Source organism: Rana temporaria, chromosome 3 (genome assembly GCF_905171775.1).
Source record: "Rana temporaria chromosome 3, aRanTem1.1, whole genome shotgun sequence".
Lineage (NCBI taxonomy): Eukaryota > Metazoa > Chordata > Amphibia > Anura > Ranidae > Rana > Rana temporaria.
In genome coordinates this window covers 82323957-82351822 of record NC_053491.1, presented here as the reverse complement: position 1 = coordinate 82351822, position 27866 = coordinate 82323957, and the positions used below count along the sequence as shown (strand labels likewise).

Below are 27866 nucleotides of genomic sequence, written 5' to 3'. Positions count from 1 at the left end.
CTGGTCACGGTCACATGTTCAAAAAAACAAATATATATTTGAAATCAAATCTTTATTATTTTTTGGCAATAACATGGTGTGGGTGGATTTCTGCCATGTCACGCCCCTCCAGCCTGTGTCTTGGCATAAGAGCGAGGTGAAGCCTCCATTAACCACTTCAGCCCCGAAAGGTTATATCCCTTAATGACCAGAGCAGCTTTTGCGATTTGGCACTGCTTCGCTTTAACTGACAATTGCGCAGTCGTGCAACCTTGTACCCAAACAAAATTGATGTCCTTTTTTACCCACAAATAGAGCTTTATTTTGGTGGTATTTGATCATCTCTGCAGTTTTTATTTTTTGCGCTATAAACTAAACAAAAAATGAAAAAAATATATTTAGTAAATAGCCCACATTTTTTTTTTCAAAACAAATTTCTTCATTAGTTTAGGCCAATATGTATTCTTCTACATATTTTTGGTAAAAATTCATTGGGTTGCGCAAAAATCATAGCGTCTACAAAATAGGGAATAGATTTATGAAATTTTTATTTATATAATTTTTTTTTGGCGGTGATCAGTGATTTTTAGCGGGACTGCGACATTGTGACGGACAGAACGGACACGTTTGACACTTTTTTGGCACCATTGACATATTTATACAGCGAACAGTGCTATAAAAATGCACTGATTACTGTATAAATGTCACTGGCAGGGAAGGGGTTAAAACTAGGGGGCGATCAAGGGGTTAACTGTGTTCCCTATGAGTGTTTCTAACTGTTGGGGGGATGGGCTTACTGGGACATGACAGAGATTACTGTTCCCAATGTCAACTGTCAGAACGAGGAAAAGCCTTGTTCTGCCTGTGTACAAGGCAATTGTGGGCTGCCGGAGGACATCAAGTCCTCCTGACCCATGGGCACGTGTGCAACAGGAGCGAGCGGGCGCCAGCGCTTGCCCGCCCACAACTGAGCATGCGCAAACCGCCGTACACCTATGGCGATTCTTGCAGGAGAGTCATCGTGCCACCATCAAACAACGGCGGCCTGTCCTAAAGTGGTTAATCTACATGTAATATCCCGCTCCAATTTTGTTTAGCTGGTAAGGGGGCATAGAGGAGGAGGTAGGGAGAGGGCTGTCATTTACCACTGTGTATACGCTCACATGTGTGATTCTGTAGTCACATGGGCTGCTCAGATGTGATAGGGAGGAAATGCTCAGCATAGAAACTCCCTGAAAACTGAGCATGTGCAGAGCTGCCAACACTGCTGTGCAAAATCCCTAGCTGAATTGGGGACTTGGACAGAAGGGGGAGATAGAGAGAAGCAGGGTCAACCAGTTTTTTTGCAGAAACCAAATCTCATAGTGACTGAATATGAACTGCATGTAATACAGCATGTATTATGATGTAAGTTTAGTGAAACGTAATAAGAACCTTGAATGGACTCAAAATAGGACTTTCCTGTGGAAATCTATGCAGGGAAACTGATTGCTAAAGCGTTACCTGCCAGTAGCATCTGACTGAGCAATTAATCAAATGAGTTACCGTATTTATTGGGGTATAGTGCGCTCCCGCGTATAGCGCGCACACCTAAAGTTGCCCCGAATTCCTGTGGAAAAATGTTTTTTTGTAATAACAGTTTTGGTGTCTTGCGCAGCGTCCATCGGCGGCCTCGTCGGTTTGGCGTCCGTCTGCGGCTTCGGATGTCCTCTTCGTTGGGTCCGGCGTCCTTCTGCGGCGTCCTTGCGTCCTCCCTGCTCGTTTCCCGCGCCGAGTTTGAATACTGCGCCGACATATACAGAGCGCAGTACACTCGTGTATTGTCGGCAATGCTCGGCTACTCTCGCGCTGATGTCCTGTACGTCCAGGACGTCAGCGCGGGAGGAGCCGAGACTGCCCGACAATACACAAGTGTACTGCGCTCGGTATATGACGGCGCAGTATTCAAACTTGGCGCGGGAAAGCGGGTATCGGCGTATACCGTGCACCCACGATTTTGCCCTGATTTTCAGGGCAAAAAAGTGCGCGGTATACGCCGATAAATATGGTATATATCAGCTATGTTTTTTGAAGAAGAAATACATTTCTTTGGTAGAAATTCAAATTTGGCCTTACCTACCTGATTATCAGTAAAACATACCCATACTTGGGCATTGAGAGGGCTGATTTCCATTCCTGACTTGAGAAGAATGAGTTGGCAGCACTGACTCAGAGAGTGATTGGCGGTCTTGATCTGGTTGTTTGTGATGCAGAATCAGATCCGGCACAAACAATATTTGTGAAATTATTTAGAACCAGGAAGAAACCAGTGACAGAAGCAGCTGAATGAATTCCTCAGACGCAATCAGCAGAGCGTGATTACCATCAAACACCCTGCTTGGCCTCAGCTCTGCTTTTCAGTATCTGCCTCCTGATTGTATGTTTTTTTTTTTTTTTTCTGAATCAATTTTCACTTGCTTGAAAGAATTAGCTTAGCAGCCGCTATTATATATGCATTCATTAAATCTCAGGCAAAATGTATTTTTAAATGCCTCAGATTAACTGTAATAAAGAGTGGAGCAGTCTCTGGAGAATATTGTTCTGCATTATGATAAAACAGACATACCCTTATGGGAAAAATGAATCGTTTACTATTGGATGTATATGATGAATAAGACCAGTGTGCTGGGATTGCTTATGGAGCCACATTTCTCAGAATCCCTTTTGTTGCTTGTGGGCAGATTCTATAACGATGCTTTTCTTTATAAAGCTTGTTGACTTTGCTCTCTGTTTGGGGTTGTAGAGAGAGACTTCCTCTGCAGCTGCGGCAGCACATGCCGCTCAGACCGAGACCTTTATTTCATAATGCAAAGAGCAATTACACATTGTCTGAACTGTGGCAGCCATTAGTGTCACAATTTGTACACATCAGAAGGAGTTTACCGTTAGTGTGCAAAAGCATAGTATTCAGACTGGGCATCTTGGAAAAAAGGTTATGGGTGGTTCCGCGCAAAATGGCTAAATAAATTGATATATGGGAACTGCTGACCCTACAGATACTGTACACTCACCTATGTGGGATGTAGAGATTAACCACTTGACCACCAGGCACGTAAACCCACTTAATAACCAGACCAATTTTCAGCTTTCGGTGCTCTCACAATTTGAATGACAATTACTTAGTCATACAACATTATACCCAAATGAAATTTTCATCCTTTTTTTCACACAAATAGAGCTTTCTTTTGGTGGTATTTAATCACCGTTGGATTTTTTATTTTTTGCGCTATAAGAGAAAAAAGACTGAAAATTCTGTAAAAAAAATGAATTTTTCTTTGTTTCTGTTATAAAATTTAGCAAATTTTGTATTTTTTCTTCATTCTTTTGCATAATGTGAAAGATGAAGTTACGCCGAGTAAATAGATACCCAACATGTCACCCTTCAAAATTGCACACGCTCGTGGAATGGCGCCAAACTTCGCTACTTAAAAATCCCCATAGGCGACGTTGCAGGGTATTGTGGGGTCCAGCCCACAGCACTCGTGCTGCATCCGCTCTCTCCCCCCCTCTCCTCTCACACTGTACCGTTCGGTACAGAGAGGGGAGGGAGGAATAGGCATCAACACATGACGCCGGTTTGTTTACAAGTGATCGCTCTGTCATTGGACGGAGCGATCACGTGGTAACCGCCGCCATCAGCGGCGATTTAGCACGATCCGTGATGTGCCGGATCCGGAGGACCCGGCAGTCACGGACATTCCCACGTGCGCGCGATTCTGGGAGGACGTCAATGGACGTCCTCCCAGAGTTAAGTAACCGCCTTGTATACGTATATCGTCTATAAGGCGGTTGTTAAGTGGTTTAAGGATAAAATTAGTAGGTGTGTCGCTGTTCTTTTATCCTAGAATTTTTTTTGGAGTGCTCCAAATTTACAATCCTAACCAGTGACTTGTAGATCTAAACAATCTTGAGTGTGTTATTAAAAGTGAATGGTGCTAAACATAATTATTGTGTAAACAGTGCAATCATAAAAAAGTGCTGAAAAATCAATTGATGTGCCCAATGCTGATCTAAAAGTCCAAAATGACCAGTGCTCTTCAATTGTGTACTTTCTTCTAAAACACAGGTGTCAAACACAAGGCTCGCGGGCCAAATCCGGCCCTCGCACCTCTCCTGTAGTGGCAGGAGAGCTCCAGCCCTCCTCTAGTCCTCCTCCAGACCCTTACTTTCTTCTTTCAAACAATGCATCCACCTTCTTCCCAGCAGCAGCATAATGAAAGGGGGTGCACTGTGATGTAAAGAAGGGTGGGGGACTCAACTTCTGATGGTGGGGGGGCTCTTGACATCTAATGTAAGGGGAGGGGATGTGCTGGACATCTAATCTTACAGATACAACCGGCCCTTTTGAGGACAATCATAATGCTGATGCGGCCCACAATGAAATTGAGTTTGACACACCTGTTCTAAAAAAACATTAATATATACAGTCCTTATAAAACATGTAATATTACAAAGTGACAGGTGCTCTTCAATCTTATTACTAAATACAGTGGTTATGAAACATATAATATTCCAAAGTGGCAAGTGCTCTTCAACCCGGTGTCCGCTGTGCTAGTGCTTCCTTACAGTCCCCCTAATGGTAATGCACTCACCAGAATACTCACCCCTCAAAGGGATATTGCGCATTCACAGTATTTGCCACTGTGCAGTAGTATCCGGATCTACGCCTCAGGTTACTCCTAATTTGTATTTCTCCGAGTCTCCCACATACAGAAGAAAAATGCTCCAATAATGTGATAACATTTCCAAAAGCTTTATTAAGCACTAGCAGTAAAAAACATACTTGGTATGTTTAAAAAACAGGAAGCTGGGACAATTCACGATCCATGGCTTCAAACCGAGGGGAAAGAGGTGGGGAAGTGAGAGAGAGGGGTGAGAGGAGGGGCGAGAGAGGTAGGGTGAAAGAGGTGGGGGAGAGTGAAGGGGTGAGAGGGGGGGTTGAGAGAGAGAGAGGGGGTGCTAGGAGGTTTTCCCATTTCCTCCTACAAAAAAATAAACCAGATTCACCTTCCCACGGACCGCCGGCTCCTTTTTACCATCTGTGTGTAGCGAGGCTGCCGAGGCACAATCACAGCCTAGGACTCCGACCTGCTCTGCCAAGTGAGCTATTTCCAGGATCAGAGGCTGCAAAGCTTTCGCTTTGCTCTCTTGTCATCGAACAGTCAATCCGCAGCAGCCCTTGGTTTCACCCAGGTGCTGTCCACACCCCTGTAGCGACACCACTGCTCTTAGTGCACCTGCTCAGGGCGCCACCCCCCTGTAAATTGCTGCCCAAGGCAAATGCCTTTTTTGACTCACGATAGATACACCCATGGTCGGGGCTCCTTTTGCATGAATTACTCCATCAATGTGGTGTGGCATGTAGGTGATCAGCCTGTTGCAATGCTGAGGTGTTATGGAAGCCCATGTAGCTTTGATAGTGTCCTTCAGCTTGTCTGCATTGTTGGGTCTGGTGTCTCTCATGTTCCTCTTGACAATACCCCACAGATCTCTATGGGGTTTAGTTCAGGCCAATTCACTTGGCAATCAAGCACAGTGATACCATGATCAATAAACCAGGTTTTGTTACTTTTGGCAGTGTGGGCAGGTGCCAAGTCCTGCTGGAAAATGAAATTAGCATCTCCATAAAGCTGGTCAGCAGAGGAAAGCATAAAGTGCTCTGGAATCTCCTGGTAGAGGACTTTGGACTTGATAAAACACAGTGGACCAACACCAGCAGATCACATGGCTCTCCAAATCATCACAAACTGTGTAAAACTTTGCATTTCATTTAGAAACAAGGTCCCAGAGTCTGAAGGAAGAGTGGAGAGGCACAGAATCCAAGAAGAAGTACCATGTGAGCTCCAAGTCACTCTGGATAGAACCTATATAAGCATGCACTCTCGGACAAAAAAAGAACGAGTTGCATGTTCTGTATTACTGGATCTAGCAGACATTTCATTTAACTCCCAATGCCTTTTAAAATGTACTAATTTGTTAGCATCCTGCATCCAGAAGGTAGTACTCACATAATAAAATATTTTGATATAATGGTACAAGATTATGTGTGATATAGGGTGTCTGCAGTGGGCCTCAGTGAAGTTTGTGCATTATAAAATGTCACTTCTTCCCCTCTTATATGACTTTTAACTATAATTGATTTCACAGACCGATTGTCTATTGAAAAAAAAAATTGTAGGCAGTTTAAAGCAGAAAACTATTAATTTATGTTTATTGAATTTGTTAATTATATTTCCCTAGAGTTGACAATGCAGAGGATCCAGTGTATGAAAGTTTAGAAGAATTCCATGTCTTTGTCCTTGCTCATGTACTAAGAAGACCAATAGTTGTTGTGGCTGATACAATGCTTCGTGACTCTGGAGGAGAAGGTACATGTAAAAGCCATTTTATGTTTTATTTTTTTGGTTAGCCTTATAACTTTTCTTACTCTTTGCAAAGATTATTATGTCACGGCAAACGTTGGAAAACACGTGGGCTTTTTTTGGAAATAAGATGTCTCGGCTCATTGCCCAACATTTAACTGTCAATAGCTTAGGAAAATACTACTGAAATAACAGTGATTTATGAAGGTTACCTTGAAATTGTACTTACATTTATCACAGAGATGACTTTCCCTGTATACTTTGATCTTCATCTTTGACCTCCGGAAAATTCATTGGAAAAAAAAACAACATTATTTTTAAGCATTTTTCTATCTAGAATGTATGTGACACTTTGTCATGTAAGAGCAAAGATAGATAGGCATTTGTCCTTGAGAAATGACTGCATGTGATGTATTTGACCTGACAGTGCTTGGGGTTATACAATGAAAAGGCCTATTTATATCTTTTTATTGGAATTCCCTGTCTTCCACTGTGCTAAATATTGAAACTTTCATTTGCCTTGTTCTTGTCAAAGACATGTAGGTTTATACTTACAGACTGATTGATGCCTGCTAAATCGAAAAAAAAGTGTAGACCCTAGCAGCCATTTGGATGTTAGCTTTCATTCTCAACCTGCTCTGGGAAAATGAAACCCGAAATCTGATTGGTTGTTATACCCAACACAGATCATTTCTTATGTTATCTCCAGTCTTCTTCTCAGCATGTATTTAGTTACTGTTTAGGTAGCATTTGGCCTACTGAGATAGCGTTAAAGCTTTATTTTTAACTGGATTTATGCTTTTTCAGCTTTTGCACCTATCCCATTTGGTGGAATTTACTTACCCCTTGAAGTCCCTCCCAATAGATGTCACTGCTCACCACTGGTCCTGGCCTACGATCAAGCTCATTTTTCAGCTCTGGTGTCCATGGAGCAGAAAGATCAACAACGTGAACAAGGTAGGAATATCGATCCTTTGCTAGGAATGTTTGACAACAACAAAATCTAATCCCTTGATTATGTTTACGTTTTCTGTGAGAGTTTCTGTAGAATGGAGACTAATAGCTGGATTTAGAGAGCTTTACGCCGGCGTATCAGTAGATACGCCGACGTAACTCTGAATCTACGCCGTCCTAAATTTAAGCGTATTCTGGAAACCAGATACGCTTAAATTAGGCTAAGATACGAGCGGCGTAAGTCTCCTACGCCGTCGTATCTTAGGGTGCAATATCGAGGTTGGCACTTCCGTTGAGTTCGGCGTAGAATATGCAAATGCCTAGATACGCTGATTCAGAAACTTCCATGCGCCCGGCGCATTTTTTTTATGTCGTTTACGTACAGCTTTTTCCGGCGTAAAGTTAGTCGAACAAATAGCTGGCCTAGTCAATGTTAAGTATGGCCGTCGTTTCCGCGTCGAAATTTGAAATTTTGACGTCGTTTGCGTAAGTCGTCCTTGAATGGGGCTGGACGTAATTTACGTTCACGTCGAAACCAATACGTCCTTGCGGCATACCTTGGAGCAATGCGCACTGGGATATGTACACGGACGTCGCATGCGCCGTTCGTAAAAAACGTCAATCACGTCGGGTCAGCAATCATTTACATAAAACACGCCCCCCTCATCTTCATTTGAATTAGGCGTGCTTACACCGTCCCCATTTACGCTACGCCGCCGTAACTTAGGAGGCAAGTGCTTTGTGAATACAGCACTTGCCTCTCTGACTTACGGCGGCGTAGCGTAAATACAATACGCTACGCCGCCTCAAAGATGCGCCTGGCTACCTGAATCCAGCTATTGATGTATAATTTTTTAACACCTTGCTTTAACATATTTGTTCATAGTTTAGTTTGATCTCCAGAATAATAGTACATGTTTTGTCTGTTAGGTTCATCTTAAAGCGAAGCTCCACCCAAAAGGGGAAGCTCCACTTGTTCGCACCCCCCTCCCCCTTCACTGCCACATTTGGCACTTTTTTGGGGGGGGGGAGCAGGTACCTGGTTTTGACAGATACCCGCTTCCACTTTCGGATAAGATTGGCGATCTAAGACATGTCCGGCCCCTCCTTCTTTCCCCCGCTGCCTTCTGGGACACACACAGGTCCCAGAAGACGATGGGACCATTCAAAAAGCGCAGCACTACTCACGCAGTCTTCACTGCCGGTTTCCTTACTTACAATGCTGGTGCATGCACCACGGATGAATCAGCTCGGGGTACCGACACCGCGGGAACCCTGTCCTTAAATTTAGAGTCAGCAGCTACAGTAATTGTAGCTGCTGACTTTTATTTTTTTCTTTCCAGACTGGAGCTTCTCGTTAATGAAGGAAGAAATGCTAATTAAAGTGTGCAAAATGGTTTCAATTCTAGCTTGTGCTTTTGTTCGTGTTAGTTTTTATGTTTGTGGTCATTCTGAATCTCAAACAAAATATAATCTCTGCAATGTGTAAATGTTTTACAGTTAGAAGTTAAAGAAAAATTAAACTCTGCTATTTATTTTTAGTTTTTTTAGTAAATGCACCTCCTTCCCCAAAACCTTTATGCCATAATGTACTAGTATGCACTGCACATTATGGCAGACTTACCTGTCAAAAGATGCCCTCTAGCACTGCGCTGTCAGAGCTCTTCGCTGTCATGGGTGCTTCTATCTTCTTCCGGACTTCCTTTCGGGTTCACTCTGTTCAGCCACTTGAAAGGCCAAGCCGAAATAACATCACTCACATCCAGGATCTCTTCTGTCATAAAAACCCTACCTGTCCGCATTTCTTTTGGGGGGGAGGGTTTAATTCCTCTGTAAAGTCTAATTTTAGTGGTTTAATTCCTCTGTAAAGTCTAATTTTAGTGGTTTTCATCTTTTACATTTTACCATAAAATTGGCTATTATATTGTGTTTGTGTGCACAAAAATTCATTTAAGATACAAAATTAGAAGAGTATCTGAAATAATTCCACACCGTCCATCTTGTAAACATCATTGGCATCTTCTTAGCATCGGATTTATCCTTTCCCAGGAGATCATTTGTTCCATATGGCTAATGGAAACCATTTCAGAAGCCCATTCAACTAGAGGTGGAGTGTCAGGTGTTTGCCAATCTCTGGCAATCAGAGTGTGTGTTGTTGAAGGTAGGACATGTCAGAGTAATATTTTTTTGTTTTATTTGTAGGATTCAGACATCATTGATAGCAGGGTGATTGAGGGGTGTTAGGGATCCTATCACCCACAAGCTTATAATAAAGCTGAAGTTTTTTTTCCCAGAAGGGAGTTATCCGGGGACAAGTGCCCCATATATGTGTCATGGTCCCAGGGGCCTGCAAACATCTCCAGCAGGTGTCAAAAATGGATGAATCCATATTGTTTAAAAATGTTGGGCAGTGTTACCACCTGGATATCATTTTGTAATTTAGCTCTTGAAATAAATGTTCTGTATGTAAAAGCCAGTATCTTGTTCCAATCCAACTCATTAGAAGAAATACCTAATTCACGCTACCATTCAGATATAAATTGTGGATAGCATTCTTTCAACATAATTTGATATATAATGGGAAAATGGTCAGGTATGGTGGAGTGGGAGAGTAAGGGCTCAAAGTCAAAATACAATCTGGTGAGAAAGTCCATAGGGATCATGGTCCCAAAATATTGTTGCAATTGGGAATATTCAAGCCAAGCGCTGGAGGGATTGTGACAAGTTGGAAGTATCTGTGGGAAGGGCAGTAATTTAGCCATCACCACATCAAAGGGACGATAGATGGGGCTATGTACCGCCAAATCTTGGGTGAGAACCTCCTTCCCTCAGCTAGGGCATTGAAAATGGGTCGTGGATGGGTATACCAGCATGACAATGAACCAAAACACACGGCCAAGGCAACAAAGGAGTGGCTCAATAAGAAGAACATTAAGGTCCTGTAGTGGCCTAGCCAGTCTTCAGACCCTAATTTTATAGAAAATATGTGGAGGGAGCTGAAGGTTCGAGTTACCAAACGTCAGCCTGGAAACCCTAAAGCCGAGGTCTACCCGAACTTTTTTTTTTAAAAGCCAGCAGCTACAAATACTGCAGCTGCTGACTTTTAAAAAATGGACACTTACCTGTCCAGCGTGCCCACGATGTCGGCAGCCGAGCCGAGCAATCGATCTTCCCTCATCTTCGGTGAGGGAATCGGGAAGTGCGCGAGCGGCGTGGCCTGTCCTCCCTGGTCCCACTGTCTCCTGTGACCAGTGTGTTTCCCAGAAGACAGCGGGGACAGGAGGGGGCGTGACTCCCGTGGGAGTCTATTCCCGGAAGTGGGTGCAAATACCTGTATTATATAGGTATATGCACCCCCTCCCCCCCTGAAAGGTGCCAGGGGGGGGGGGGTTCCCGAAAAGCAGAGGTTCACTTTTTGTGTGGACCCCCGCTTTAAAGACTTGGGGCCAGATTCAGGTAGAAGTGCGGCGGCGTAACGTATCGTAGATACGTTACACCGCCGCAAGTTTTCATTGAAAGTGCCTGATTCACAAAGCACTTGCGATGAAAACTACGCTGGCGGCCTCCGGCATAAGCCCACGTAATTTAAATGGGCGTGTGCCATTTAAATTAGGCGCGCTCCCGCGCCGGACCTACTGCGCATGCTCCGTTTCGTAACTCCCGCCATGCTTTGCGCGAAGTGACGTCATTTTTTCGAACATCGACGCGTGTAGCGTAATTCCGTATTCCCGGACGGCTTACGCAAACGACGTGAATTTTTAAATTTCGACGCGGGAACGACGGCCATACTTTATACAGCAATACGTTTGCTGTGTAAAGTTAAGGCACCAAAAACGACGACTAACTTTGCGACGGGAAACTAGACTAGCGGCGACGTAGCGAACGCGAAAATCGGTCGTGGATCGCCGTAACTCCTAATTTGCATACCCGACGCTGGTTTACGACACAAACTCCCCCCAGCGGCGGCCGCGGTACTGCATCCTAAGATCCGACAGTGTAAAACAATTACACCTGTCGGATCTTATGGATATCTATGCGTAACTGATTCTATGAATCAGTCGCATAGATACTCTGAGAGATACGACGGAGTATTTGAGATACTCCGTCGTATCTCCGCTGTGAATCTGGCTCTTGGAGAGAATCTGCTAAGAGGAGTGGGACAAAATCCTTCCTGAGAAGTGTGCAAACCTGGTGGCCAACTACAAGAAGCGTCTGACCTTTGTGATTGCCAACAAGGGTTTTGCCACCAAGTACCAAAGCAAAGAGAAGGGGAGCCAGGGGACATCCCTGCCTTGTCCCCCTCTCTATAGAGCATCCTCCACCAAGTACTGACCCTGGATTAATGGGAGGAAGACCCTTAAAAGAAACTGAGAGCTTATAGTAGCCACAGGCTATCCATGTAAAGACCTACAGAGGATATCAGAATTTTTTTTTTTTCCCATGCTGTTACCTTACAGCAGAAAGATGAGAAGCCATTTCACATAGAGGTGTCACTGCATGGAATGAAGAGACACCTGTCACTTACTTTATAATTTGCACGGTTAAGATTGGAGCACCACTCTTCACTCATCACACCCACAATCCCAGGATTATTTTAGAGACATTATTTATTTTCCACTTTATCAATTGAGATGTTGATTGTTATTCTTATGAGCACTGATTTATTTCTTACTATATAAGATTTTTGTTTGTTTTAGATATCTTGCATCACAGTTGCATTTGGAATGTTTTTTGCATTTGCACGTTTGGTTTCTACTGCCACCTTGTGCACAGTTTCAGTATTACTTTCTACTTTACAACCTGTGGCACATAGGTTACACTACAGTTCAAATAACAGCGCAGCACCATTTAGTATACAAATACTATATTAGTCACGGATTCACATATCGGTGTTTGCAGCAGTTTAGCCTTTTTTGATTTGTTTTACACATTTCTTTTAACCTTCAGTGATAGGGCAGGAGTATTCCTTTATTATTTTCTCATTGTTGACAGAAAGCCATAAGAAGTCCTGTTTGCAATTTGCGAGAAGCCATGTGGTTGGGCAAATATGTGAAAGAAGGTGCTCTGGTCAGATGAGACCAAAATTTTACTTTTTGGCCTTAAAGCAAAATTCTATGTGTGGCGGAAAACCAACACTGCACATCACCCTGAGCACACCATCCCCACAGTGAAACATGGTGGTGACAGCATCATGCTGTGGGGATGATTTTCTTCAGCAGGGACAGGGAAGCTGGTCAGAGTTGATAGGAAGATGGATGGAGCCAAATACAGGACAATCTTAGAAGAAAACCTGTTAGGCCCCATACTCACGACCAAACATGTTTGCTGAAACTGGCCCGCGGACCAGTTTCAGCATACATGTTTGGTCGTGTGTAGTTACGAGCGTACAGAATTTCACCGTACATTTGCCCGCCGGGCCGTTTTTCAGCAGACATTTATTTCCAAACTTGTTTTAAAACCGTCCGCTCAAATCCTGTCCGAACGTACATGTTTGGTGGTGAGTACACAAAACCAACGTACAAAAACCCCGCGCATGCTCAGACTAAATGAGGCCACGGGAGCGCTCGTTCAGGTAAAACTCACGTTTCTTTGGGATATGGCACATTCGTCAATAGAAAGATTAATTCTAGCAATAGAACACTGAAGCAAAACACACAATAACCAATGCTTGATGCCGTCGTTTTCTTCATTCTTCTCTTGCTATAACTAATCAGTTCTTTAGCTCATGTTATTTCAACTGAGTTGTTCCATACTCAAAAGTGACATTTGTTAGCTGTGATGTAGTAAGATTTTTGCAAACTTTTATTGGCCCGACGTATCATATTTTTAGTGGTCCTCCACATTTCAAATTTTTTGCTTTTAATGTTTAATGGTTATCTTTCCCACTTTCTTTAGGTGTTTATAGTTATGTCACCATTTAGAATATTTTAATAGGAAATAGTTTTGATTTAGCTTTTGTTTGTATATTTAACAGGATTTTGTTGAAGGTTGTTTAAATTGTCTACCATGTTGGCACACCAAATGACCCCCCCCCCCCCACATGAGTTAGTGAATATTTTAGATTAATCATTTTATTTGTTTGTAATGTTTGATGCCTAAAATAATACCCACAGTATTACAAACAATAGGCACGTTTTTCAAATCAACAAAAAGGCTTTTATTTGAGCAAATTATAAAAAGGATCAAAAACAGAATGGCAGCACTTGAACAGCTAGCAACATACATGCAAACTTGCATTTGAAACATGGTGAAGGATAAACTAGCCAACCTCAGGAAGCACACAAAATAAAATCTGAAGCAGCAGCACATAACCAAAGGAACCCAAGCTGTGGTAGTCCAAACAAGATGCCATTTGTGGGGGATCAAATGGAAGGCAGGGCATCAACGTCTCCTCTTCCTTGCAACCTTCCTTCCAGGCTGCCTTCCAGCGGGTCTTCCCTGGGCCCTTGCAGGTGGGGATGATGTGGCAGCAGGAGAATGGTGTTCAGCAAGCCGGGCCGGGTCACATAGCCCAGTGTCTGGGGTCAGCAGCTCCCTCTGCATCCACCAAAGGGCCTGGTTGATGATGCCCTTGGCCAATTGCCTCTGCTCCTCCGTGCCTTTATTGAGGTCATGTGCCACGGAGGCACTGTAGGCCTCAGTGGGGTTGAGGGGGGCCCTCATGATGGCACTCGCCTCCTGAATCATTTTCAGGCTGGCTTCCTCCACTGCCCCCAATTTCTTCTTACGGCCTGGTGGCCTAATATAAAGGGGAGGAGCCTGGCTGGTGGTGCTTGTCCTGGGGAGCTGCTGAACGCCACTGGGCCCGGCCTCCTCCTGGCTGCCACTGACCCCTTCGGCCTGGCTGTCAGTGAGGAGAGGATCTGCCACCTCCTGGCTGGTCTCTTCTTCCTGTGTAAAAAAAAGGGACATGTTGTAATATATTTAGGAATATACTCACTCACATTTTCATGCTTGAATCTTATTTTTTGCCTTGAATTTAAACTTGAAAACAGACTCACCCTCTGACCCCTGCAGTTGTCATCCCTGACACCTATTTGTTTGCCCACGATTTTAGATTTTTACTTCCCAGCTTGTATTTTATTAACCAATATCAAGTCAAGAATCAAACAATAATTAATATTATTACATAAATAGTTATGAAACTACTATACCTCATCATCGTAGAGGCGCAGATCTGCCTCTCTGTCAGCCAGGCCCTCTTCATCTGACTCTGCAGGGCTGTGGTGATCTTGGGAAGTCCCGCTGGGAGGTAGCGTGGAGGAAAGGTTGGGATTCAGACTCGACATTGATGGCCTGCCTTCCAGTTGATCCCGCAAAAATGACATCTGGTTGTAATACCACAGCTTGGGTTCCTTTGGTGGTCTTGCTGCTGCTCCAGATCTTAGCTGCTTTTGGTGAGCTTTGTACGCTCTCCTATATGTGCCCCTGAGGTTGGCAAGTTTATCCTTCACCATGTTGGCACTGCATTCTGGCACCCATGTCCTCATGTATGCTGCTAGCTGTTCAAGTGCTGCCGCTCGTACGTCCTTATTGTGGTAATGGTCCTGCTTTGAATCCCACAGGATGGGCATTTCCCGAAATTTATCCAGCAAATGCTGGATAATGTCTTGGCTCTGCAGGAGATCCATTGTGAATTTATGATTTTGTTTTTTTTATTCTAGATTGAAAAAATGAAAAGAAAACAAAAACACAATTAAAAAAAGCCTCAGCATTTACATTGATAGAATATGTTGTTAAAAAAGTAGTACCTATATAGAAATACAAACACAGTGTCTCTTGTTTATAAAATGCTGGCCAGCTCTGCCCCATTGGTTGGTTTTAGCTAACATTTTTTTTTAACATGCCGCCCCTTTGGTTACATTGCAGGAAATAATATAAATCTATAACCATACACAATTATTACAAATGACAGCATTCATCAAGGCACTATTGCATGTGTAGATATCCTGCCCCTCAGCATTGATTACATGAAAGAAACTTCCTAATGACCTCTGTCCAACCAACACAGAACAATACTTGGCCTGATCTGAATACACCCTACATAATTACTAATGAGTCACAGCATTTTTGATCTCTCTATTTTGTGATGTCTACAAAAGCATTTGGGTACGAAAATCACATTCTGGTATCCAAGAGACATAATAGCTTAATAAAACTGTGCAACCAACAGACCAAACCCCCATCCCATTGCTCTACATTTTAGAGCCCGCTGCTGATCCCATGTTTAAATTTCTTACCTGCCTCTCTCACAATCCTCGTTTCTTCCGCTCGCTGAATTAACACGTAACCTACGTAATCACGTCAAGCGCCTTTTATCCACTCCGCGTATGTATGAAACGCCGCCCTCGTCACCTTTGCCATGCCCCTAATCAATTGAAAAAGTAAATATGGCGTTAACTGTGTAGGTTCTGGAATCGCGCGAATATTCTCCGCGTAACCTACGTCAATACGTTGTTGGCATTCGCGACACTCCGCATATGCAATAATCCCCGCCCTCATCTCCGCCCCTGACGGGACATTTCCTCGTTTCCACGCCCCTAATCTCTGTGGGAAGGAAAGATGGCGATGTCACACGAGCGGGCACGGAGCTCTCATGGCGCAAGTGAAGGGACAGAGGCTGGACCGTCCCGATCCAGGCCTAAAAGATATAAAGCCACTAATATGGCGTTCGAAGAAATGGTGGAGTTGGTTTACATCATGAGGAGGAAGGATTATGATGGTGAATGTGGGCCCTACAAAACACCGAACCGTAGGAAGTCACACATAATGGACAAGGTGGCAAGGAGAATGAGGAGAATGTTTGGTGTCACCAGGTCAAAGGAGCAACTACGGAAGCGTTGGTCCGATTTAAAATTGAGGGAGCCACATCACATGAAGAAGATACTCAAAATTCTGCGTAAAAGTAAGTCCATATTATTTAAGGGGGGGGGGGAAATGTCTGCAATAATGTGTTGACATGTATTTTTTCACATCTGCCTCCTTGGCCTGCTTGTACTTTTGAACACGTGTAGATACTGTATTGTGTTTATGTCAAATAACAACCTTAAACAAATTTGGTGAAATAGTAAACACGCGTAATATGACATTGTTTAGCAAAAATGTGACGTTACTCCAGGAACAACACACCTGGACATGGCTGACTGGCCCCAAACTTGGTTTTCCAACATTGTTGAATAGCAAAATCACAGAAATTAAATTGAGTGAATGTGACAGGCAAACAAGATTCATTCTCCAAAATGCAAATAAAGCTGATGTTTTAACATCTTGAAATGCAAAGCACCTGTGTCTCAAAAATCAAAGTATATTTATTTGGAGGGTCGACGAGAATTAATGTTTTGGGGGGACATCCATTTGTGTCACTTCTTTGCAAAAAAGGGGCAGGATCAGAGCTTGGCCTAGAACTACGCCAAAAATGGAGGATTGCTGAAAGAATAAACAACCAAAAATCATCATAAATGTATCGTCTATGCAATGTGTGCGATTTATGATATCCAATATCAGTGTGCTGATGAGTATACCTTTTGTTTTTTATTATTTCTTATAGGGGAAAGAAGACGCCAGCAATTGGAGGAGGCAGAGAGGGCCAGACACCCGGAAAATCAAACACCTCCACATGTTGAGCAGGAGGAGGCTGGGGAAGGAAGAGAGGAGGATGTGGAAGGAGAAGAGGATGTGGAAGGAGAAGAGGATGTGGAAGGAGAAGAGGATGTGGAAGGAGAAGAGGATGTGGAAGGAGAAGAGGAAGGAAGAAAGGAGGAAGGAAGAGAGGAGGAAGAAGTTATTTTGGACTTAGAATTTATATCAGATGAAGGGCAAGTGGCGGAAGAACAATTTGGCGAATTGCAAGAAGGTGGATTGATGGATGAAGGAGGAGTCGAAGATGATGGGGAGGTGGTGGAAGAAGGAGGAGTGATAGAAGATGATGGGGAGGTGGTGGAAGAAGGAGGAGTGATAGAAGATGAAGAAATTGGGGATGTGGAAATTATCAGGCCATCAGGTCAGTGTCACCCCTATATTAATAGGGCCAAACATATGCAGATAGGCTGCAAATTATTTACATATTTTGAATGCCAATTTGTTTATTTTTAGGGGATGAAGATGGAGTAGCACAATTTTCACGTGCAAGTGCTTCTATCATTATACAGCAACTAATGGAGTGCAGCACGGAAATGGACATTATGCGGGAAAGGATGCTAGTCATGGAGCAGAATGTGCGAAATGTCATTTCAGAGTGTAGCACGGAAATGGAGAACATGCGACAAAGGATGCTAGTCATCGAACAAAATTACAAAAATATCATTGACATGATGGGCCGTGTCAAAGACTGAACCACAGAAGCCCATCCCCCGCCCATCCCCCGCCCACAAAACCCTTTTTAATTTTTGTACTTTATAATACGCCAAAATTTCTAAATGCACACACAGTGTGCCAATATGTGCTATCTGCCATCACAGACTATCTATTGTCTGTGCTTTGTGGGTACAAACCCCTCCTCGATCCTCAAGTAGTTGAGAGGAAGGGTTTGCTCCCACAAAACACAGACATTGATCACCCATGATGTCAGATAGCACATGTGGCCATTTGTCTGTTTAACCAATGACATTTGGCGAGTTTTCACTGAATGTGTGCATTTAGAAATTTTGGCGTGTCCCAGTGTGAAAGCACACCATCCATATGACTGACTGCTGTTCTTTTTTTAAATTTTTGTTTGGTGTTGATCTTTTTTGGTTTGTAAATGTTTCCAGTTTCAGATCACAAAACGAACAATAAATCTCACCTAAAGAAAGAAGTTAACTAATTTTTGTAAAAAAATAAAAAAAATTTGTGTTGTGTTAAAATCTTGTTTAAAAAATTAGACACAAACAAATGACAAGCCCAAAAATTCTTGCGTATAGTTTCAGTGAAATTATTCTTACATTGTGTTTCGATCATTATTATTGATAATCACTGTCAATAAAGACAAAAAAATAAATAATTAAAAGCCAATATTTTGTCTCAAGAATTTGCAGGAAATGTTTTCTGCCTAAAAATACACATTTCTTGTTAAAAAATGACTAAAATAAAAAAAAAAAATGAGACATCAAAAGCAGAAAAAAGAGTGGCTTCTTATTTCTAGACTGAATACCCAGTTAGTAGATGAGTGAATAATGTGCAAATGTGGTTAGTTAATACATCTGAGTAAGTAAATTTGGCACTAGAAGTGCACTATTTTTGGAGATAACCTGGAAGACAGAAAAATAGAGAAAAAGCAGTAATGACAAACAACTGTATAAAGTCCAATGGTCTAATTATTTATTAGTTGTGAGAATATTCCTTTCTTTGGGGGCCGAATTAGAAAGAAATATGATCTGGCATAGCAATGGCCCCCCGACCCATGAAGTACTCAACATATTTGTCGCGTACCTCACGAGCAGATTGGGGGGCCAAGCCAGCGCGACCAGTGTCCAGGCCAGGAATGTTCTCTGAGGGTAGTCCTGCCTCAGAGCCCATGGGGGCTAGGTACGTCTGGGAGTGCCTGCGTAGAAAATTGTGCAAAATGCAGCAGGCAAATATAACGGTGTTCAATTTATATTCCGCCAAATGTATCGATGTCAGGAACAGGCGGAACCGGTTGCTGAGGATCCCAAAGGCATTCTCGACTACCCTCCGAGCCCTGGACAACCGAAAATTGAACACACTCCTCTCTGAGGTGAGGGTCCTCTGGGGAAAAGGCCGCATTAGGTGAGGTCCAAGGCCGAAAGCCTCGTCCGCTAGGAACACAAACGGAAGTCCTTCCACATTATCTTCATCTGGTGGCAGTGCCAGACCACCAGTTTGGAGACGATCATAGAAATCAGTCCGTGCGAACACTCCCCCATCTGACATCCGGCCGTTCTTCCCCACGTCCACATAGAGAAACTCATACTGTGCCGACACCACCGCCATCAACACAATACTATGATAACCCTTGTAGTTATAATAGAAGGACCCCGAGTGGGGTGGGGGCACAATGCGGACGTGTTTCCCATCTATTGCTCCACCGCAGTTAGGAAAATCCCACCGCTCGGCAAATTGGGAAGCCACAGACTGCCATTCCTGTGGTGTGGAGGGTAGCTGTGGGGACAAACAAAAAAAGAGATTTAGTACTTTGGCACATAAACATTGCAAACATAATCATACAAGCATCCTTGTGCAACTTTACATTTTTAAAATAGCATTTGCAAATTATGAAGGGAGAATTTCGGGGCACAAATATATAGGGCCACTTAATTAATAAGAGACTCCACAGCCCTCTGATGGGGACAAAAACACTTTGAAGGGGGGGTGGGGGGTGTTTAAACTGTTTTTACAAAACCAAAAAAATAAAAAAAAAGTGGCATGGTGGGGGTTGGCCCGAAGATAGCATGCTGGACAGGTTAATATTGGGTAAGATCAAAATATGCAGGTAGGCCAAAATAAAAAGAACATGTAAAAGCTGATATCAACATGCATAGTGAGAAAAGGGAACGTTAGTTAAACACACAGCATATCTGGGAAATAAAATAAAAAGTTAGTTTGCCACATTATTAAAGACACATTGTGAGGTTAAAATGAGGAAACTTACCTTCATATACTCCTCGTGCATAACTTTAATGATGGCAGCACACGTGTCCGGTATGATGACCCCAAGCGCCTGCGGAGAGATGCCTGTTGAGAACTTGAGGTCCTGCAGGCTCCTCCCAGTCGCCAGGTACCGCAACGTGGCAATAAGCCTCTGCTCGGCCGTGATGGCTTGGCGCATCACAGTGTCCTGCCTCGTGATATAGGGGGACAGAAGATCCAGCAGACTGTTGAATACGGGGTCCGTCATGCGGAGAAAATTCCTATAGTCATTAGGATTATTCTCCTGGATTTCCCTAAGCAGAGGCATATGTGAGAACTGGTCACGCTGGCGCAACCAATTCTTGGTCCAGAAACGCCTCCGCCCCCTGTTTCTGGCCAAAGTACTGGAATAATGAACATATCCAGCAGCCATCCCATAAACAGCACCAACTCGCGAAAATTGACGCTGCTGCTCCATCATGGCTTCAAACCGGCCGGCTGGTCAGTCAAGAACACACTCCAACAGAAAGCACAATCAAATCCAGTGGTACCTGCAAAGAACGCACGACACACAGATACGAACGCACAGTACGAATCTGCTAAGCAGAACGAACTGCACGCCTGTACCCGAATGCCAACTACGTACCCACAAGCACACGCACTGAACGAGAAAATACTACCTGCTAAAGCCTGGAGACCGAGAAGCGCGAATCAGCTCTAACCAAACCTTCACTAACACGAGCAAAGCCGTAACTAGCAAAAGCGGAACAGAGGGCGTCGCCATTGACTTTGGCCTTTCCCTTTATAGTGACGTCAAACGTGGATTACGTGCACGCGTTCAGGTCCGCAGGGAAATATCGTCCGCTGGTGTGTACAAGCCAGCGGGCCAAATGAAAAAACAGCCTTGTACGCCGGAAACAGCCCGTCGGACATTTCGAACGGACATGTTTGCTCGTGAGTACTCGGCCTTAGAGTCTGCAAAAGACTTGAGACTGGGGCAGAGGTTCACCTTCTAGCAGGACAACGACCCTGAACATACAACCAGAGCTACAATGGAATGGTTTAGATCAAAGCATATTCATGTGTTTAGAATGGCGCAGTCAAAGTCCAGACCTAAATCCAATTAAGAATCTGTGTCAAGACCTGAAAATTGCTGTTCACAGACACTCTCCTTCCAATCTGACAGAGCTTGAGCTCTTTTGCAAAGAAGAATGAGCTAAAATTGCACCCTCTAGATGTACAAAGCTGTAATTGCAGCGGAAGGTGATTCTACAAAGTATTGACTCAGGGGGGCTGAATACAAATGCACGCCACACTTTTCACATATTTATTAGTGAAAAAAAATTGAAAACCATTTATAATTTTCCTACCACTTCACAGATATATGCCACTTTGCAGTTTTTTATTTTCCTTGCATGTCCCTCTCAGATCCACAGCGACTACACTTCCAAGTGCACTTGTTGTGCAAAGTGGATTTGCCTTTAGTAAATAAACCCCTTTGTGTTGGTCTATCACATAAAATCGCAATAAAATACATTTACCTTTTTGGTTGTAACGTGACAAAATTTGGAAAATGTCAAGGGGTTCAAATACTTTTTCAAGCCACTGTAATATGAAACAAAAGATGTCGACCTAAAATATTTATACTTCTCTGAAAATATGCTGCCTTGCAGCAATGCTAGTTTCTGAGATGTAGAAGCAACTTTGGGGAATAATAGGTCCATAGAAAACAGTGTTGATGATATGTCATGACTTGAAAATCTGTGTGTTTAGTGCTTATTTTATAGTATGGAAACATAATCTTGATGTGCTTTGAAGAAAGATGCTTAGTTCTGTAGAACTTGTAAATAAATTATCAGTTGTCATATTTAGTAATGTTTCAAAAGGATCTCAACGTTCTTTGTTCTTGATTTTGTCAGTTATATGTCCCAGTTTGTGGCAAAAGCACCTCAGTTGACTTAAAAGGTTATGCCATGAAAGAAGCTCAATTTTTTTTTTTTTTTTTTTTAGATAAACTGTATAAAAATAATAGGTACTGAAAATGTTTGTATTTAATGTCAATCATTCTATGTTGTGGATTTCTATTGTCTGGCCTTCAGATTGTGTTACTGTATTTGATTGCTTGTAGGTCACCTAGCACAACATGAGGGACTGTATCAGTGAATCTCTGTACCACTGAACAGCTTGAAACATGGGGGTTGAGATACTAAAGGCAAATAGGCTGTTCACTTTGCAAGTGCAGTTGCACTCTGTAAAAGAATCTCCCCCAGATCTTAGTGCAACTCTGCTGACTTCCCTCATCCAATCTTGTGCAGTTAAAAACGCATTTTTTCCCCTTGAACATTATTGGGTATTCTTTGAAGTTTCATAGTATTCACAAAAATGTGGTGAACATTCTCTTGCAGAGTGTAACTTCAGTATGCAATTTGAACCATGGGCCAGATTCACATAGAAATGCGTTACGCTGCGGCGGCGTAACGTATCCCATTTATGTTACACCGCCGCAAGTTTACAGCGTAAGTGCTTGATTCACAAAGCACTTACCTGTAAACTTGCGGCGGCGTAATGTAAATCCGCCCGGCGCAAGCCTGCCTAATTCAAATGGGGCGGGGACCGTTTAAATTTGGCGCGTTCCCGCGCCGAACGTACTGCGCATGCTCCGTCCCTAAAATTACCCGACGTGCATTGCGCTAAATGACGTCGCAAGGACGTCATTGGTTTCGACGTTAACGGACGACTTACGCAAACGACGTGAAATTAAAAAATTTGACGCGGGAACGACGGCCATACTTAACATTGGTTAGACCACCTAGAGGGCATGCTTAGTTTTACGCGAAGCATCTCTACGGAAACAACGTAAATTTAGATCGACGGGCAAAGCGGACGTTCGTGAATCGCCGTAACTAGTCATTTGCATATTCTACGCCGACCGCAATGGAATTGCCACCTAGCGGCCGGCCTAGAATTGCAGCCTAAGATCCGACGGTGTAACACAGTTACACATGTCGGACCTTAGGGCTATCTATGCGTAACCTGATTCTATGAATCAGGCGCATAGATACGACAATCGTATCTCAGAGATACGACGGCGTATCAGGAGATACGCCGTCGTATCTCTTTTGTGAATCTGGCCCCATGTATTTAGCTTTAGTAAATCGGCCAAATCACAATGAACCTGATTTCAGTGTATTAACCTCCCTGGCGGTATGATTCTTTCAGATTTTTGGTGCTGAACGCGGTACCATTATTTTGCAAGGAAATTTGGTGTTTTACATTGTAGGTCTGTTATTCTTAGGAATGACTCACTTAAATCTGTCCAAACAAGAGTCTAGTAGACATCCCGAGAATGATAAAGTTTGAAACACAAAATGATAAATTATAATATAATAAATAACTATAATTATAACAAATAATAATGTAATTATAATAAAAATTATTCAATAATGTAATCGAATCAAAAACACTGAAATTTGCTCAGTTGCAGAATTGTCGCTGTCATTACTTTCAGTGTTTGATGACGAATCATAGTGATTATAATTTATTATCGCTGTTTTTTAGCTGCTCTAAAATCATCTTTGACATAAAGGGACACTTTTTGGTTGCTATGGACTATCTCCAGTTTCCAGGCAGAAAGAACAGTTTTTATTATATAAAAGTACATGTAGGACACTGGACAGGCCACTAGGGACAAAGGGTGTGTGTATTTTGATACAGTGCTGTAATTGGAAGATTACAGTCAATGTATTACATAATATTGGTGTCCTGCTTTGTCTCTCCGCTTTATAAATTACTTATATATTTCTACAAGTCTTTCTTGTATTGATAGTTGCTGGTGACAGGACGTAGGGCTTGTTTACCATTAAATATGAAATATGTCAAGATTGGTTAGAATTTGAAAGAAGCTGACAATATCAGCTTCTTTCAAATTCTAACCAATTAATTTTTGGAAATATGTCTGATATCGGCTGACAAACAGTTACAGCATGTGTACTGAATGTTCAGTGGACCTATGAAGCGGACCTATGCTCACAATTAAAGTGCTTCTAAATGCTTTTTAACCTTTATGCATTCAGCGGGTGCCATTGGCTCTTGCTGCTGTCAATTACAGCCAGTGAGGAGGGAGCAGGGTGCTAGGCTGATCCATGCTGTGTCTGTCTTTTGGACACACAGAGCAGGGCTCGGGAGTGAGCATGCATGAGTGCCACCATAGCAAGTGGCTTGCTATGGAAGCAATCAGCAGGAGGGAGGAGCCAGGAGTGCTGGCGGAGGACCTGAGAAGAGCAGGATTAGGGCTGCTCTGTGCAAAGCCATCACACAGAGCAGGAAAGTATGACATTTTGTTATTTAAAAAAAAATCTAGCTTTAGTTTCATTTTAAGTAAAGTGAGTAGTCAATGTACTATCCTGAGTATATTTACTCAATTCTTTTGTTGCCAGGTAAGATTCTATGCAAGAGTGGGGACAGTTTTACCTGGTGAGTATAATAGGCCTATGGGTACCTGAGAGAGAAAAATAAGGCTAACTAGAGGAGGACATGTACTGAGGTGGTACCTTGACTTTACAAAACCGCTGTAGATGTTATACTTGCTTACTTGAAATAGGAGATGTGGATCAGTTTGATTGAGTCTTCAGTTTGCACAGGGAGGGTGTGGTGAATGGACCAGGGAGATGTGTCACTGTGAGTGATTGAGCTGTTCACACCAGACACAGTTCCGCTCAGTTCCGTGTGCTTTTTTTCTGCACGAAATGCATGCACAGTGTGTTCCATGTATTCAAATGGCTCTAGTTGGCTCTAGTTCACACCATGCAGTCAGTTTCCGGTCAGTTTCTTGACCGGAAACTGACTGCATGGTGTGAACTAGAGCTAACTAGAGCCAACTGTGGTTGAAAACTAACACTGCACATCACTCTGAACACACCCTCCCCACCGTGAAACATGGTGGTTTCAGCATCATGTTGTGGGGATTCTTTTCTTCAGCAGAGACAGGGAAGCTGGTCAGAGTTGATGGGAAGATGGTTGACACCAAATCTTAGGGGATAAACAGTTAAAGTCTGAAAAAGGCTTGGGACTGGAGCGGAGGTTCACCTTCCAGCAGGCCTGTCGATACAGCGAGAGTTACAATGGAATGGCTTAGAGCATATTCATGTGTTACAATGTCCCAATCAAAGTCCAGACCTAAATCCAATTGAGAATCTGTGGCAAGACTTGAAAATTGCTGTTCCCAGACTCTCTTTATCCAATCTGACAGAGCTTGAGCTATTTTTCAAAGAAGAATGGGCAAATATGTCCTCTCTAGATGTGCAAAGCTGGTAGAGACATCCCCAAAAAGACTTGCAGCTGTAATTGCAGCAAAAGGTAATTCTACAAAGGGGCTGAATACAAATGCACGCCACACATTTCACATATTTATTTGTAAAATATTTGGAAAATCATTTATCATTTTCCTTCCACTTCACAATTATGTGGCACTTTGTGTTGGTCTATCACATAAAATCCCAATAAAATAAATTTACGTTTTTGATTGTAACATGACAAAATGTGAAAAATTTCAAGGGGTATGAATACTTTTTCAAGGCTCTGTGTGTGTGTGTATATATATATATATTTGTCCCTTATTAATATGGATTTTTTTTATCCTACAGTATTCTACCCCTTCTTTATATGCATACAACTATGTTTTGAGCAGCTTAGAAAATAACACTAAAACATTGAATTCCATTAGCCAGATTCAGAGAGACTTACGACGGCGTATCAGTAGATACGCCGTCGTAAGTCCGAATGAGCGCCGTTGTATCTTTGCGCGCATTCTTAAAATGAGATGTGCCTCACTGTTGCTAAGATACGACCGACGTAAGTCTCCTACGCTGTCGTATCTTATGTAAATATTTACGCTGGCCGCTAGGGGCGTGTACGTGGATTTACGAATATGTAAATGAGCAAGATACGCCGATTCACGAACGTGCGTACGCCCGTCGCAGTTGGCTACGCCGTTTACATAAGACATACGCCGGCGTAAAGATAAACCACCAAAAAGATGGCGCAGCCCATGCAAGGTTTGGACGACGGAGCAGCCGTCGTATTTTACGTCGTTTGCGTAAGCGTACGTGAATGGGGCTGGGCGTAGGTTACATTCACGTCGAAAGCATTGAGTATTTGCGACGTGATTCTGAGCATGCGCGCGCATGCGCCGTACCAACGGCCCTCATTTACATGGGGGTCACGGTTACTTTACATGTAGCATACCCACTACCTGCCTAATTTGAATTAGGCAAGGTTACGCCGGGCCATTTGCGCTACGCCAACGTAACTTAGGGAGCAAGTGCTTTGTGAATACTGGCCTTGCCTTACTATGTTACGTCGGCGTAGTGCAAATGGGATGCGCTACGCCGAACTAAAGATGAGCCCGTCTCTCTGAATCTGGCTATTCAGCAATTTCCAGATATTTCTTACAAAGATTCAGATTTATTCATAAGCAGGTTTCTATTTGATTTTTTTGTGGTGATATTTTGAAATGTATTCATTCCCGTAAACTGCTGTGTGCAAGTCAAAAAGAAGACATTTATTGAATGGATATATTGATTGGAAATTTTTATTAACAATAATCATATTCCAGTTATATCTCCCTGTAGAAGAAGGCACTAACTGCAATCTGTAGCCTAAATGACATTTGGATCAATAAATGTTATATTCTAATAATGCTGTACAGAATGTTCTAGAATGACTATGTACATTACGTTATTATATATTATTATATATTAATTATATAGAGTGATGCTTTCCAAAAGTATATGGGTAACAGGCTCATAAATAATCCACTTTTTTTTTTTTTGGATCTCTACTTTTTTTAATATCATGTTTTCTCACTCGTAAAGTTATATTATTCTAGTGGTTGTTTTATATGTGATTGGATATCTGTTTACCCTGTGGGCTCTTAGAGAGTATTGCTCCTAGTATTATGCATGCTTTCTTTTACTGATCTAAATGACAACAGTGTAAGATGAAACCTGATTGGCTGCCACAGGAAACACCTTTCTCGCCTTTGTTGCTGGGTTCCCTACAAATGAAATTGCATTGCTAAACAAGTATGGGTAGAGATGGGCCAAACACCCCCCTTTAACCCCTTTGACCCGAACAGTGAACCCAATTAAAGACTATGGGAGCCGAACAGGAAAAATCAAAAGTGCCCTTTTTGAAGGCTTATATGCAAGTAATTGGACACATGTCTCTGGGGGACATCGTTTTCTTCCTTAACCTTCAGAATTGGTGGGTCTTAAGTTTTTTCCTGAAGGCCCGATGGTTTTCTTTCAATGCAAAAAAATGTTTTTAAAACAATCGTTTTTTCAGGAACAGTGATTTTAATGATGCTTAAAGTGCAACAACAACAAAAAAAATTCCTTTAAATATAGTGCCTGGGGGGTCCCCTTAGTCTGCCTGTAAAGTGGCACATCTGTACCATGCATAGAACATGCTGAAGCAAAAATATTATTTGTATAGAAAAAAAAAGACGAGTCATATACCATTTAAATTGACTTGGTTGCAATTGCCAGCACCCGGCCATTGAAAAAAAATAAAGAAAAAAATGGTGTGTGGTCCCCCCCAGTCCAGACCATGCCAAAAATAAAAAATAAATCCATACCAGACCCTTATCTGAGCATGCAGCCTGGCAGGTCAGGAAAAGGGGGGAACGAGCAAGCGCTCACTTCATCCTGAAAAATACCAGGCCACATGCCCTCAACATGGGGAAGTGGGCTCTTTGGGGCGGAGCTCTATCCCCTCCACCCCAAAGCACCTTGTCCCCATATTAATGGGGATAAGGGTCTCTTTGCCACAACCCTGGACTGTGATGGGGGGGGGTGTTGGCAGGGGGCTTATCCGAAGATCCCAGCCCCCCACATTGGAATAAGTTTGCTTTGTGATTTTTACCTACAAGTAAGCCTACAATAAGGCTTACCCGTAGGTAAAATTAAT

The 27866-nt window shown here is 42.8% G+C and overlaps 1 protein-coding gene across 1 annotated transcript in view; it reads left to right on the top strand.

The window, feature by feature from the left end:
* OTUD7A (OTU deubiquitinase 7A) overlaps positions 1–27866 on the top strand; it is a 220696-nt gene that overhangs the window by 176249 nt on the left and 16581 nt on the right. Inside the window, exons 9-10 of the mRNA XM_040342822.1 lie at positions 6259–6386; positions 7188–7337. Of these exons, the coding sequence (XP_040198756.1) occupies positions 6259–6386; positions 7188–7337 (278 nt within the window). The remainder of the gene's footprint in view (positions 1–6258; positions 6387–7187; positions 7338–27866) is intronic.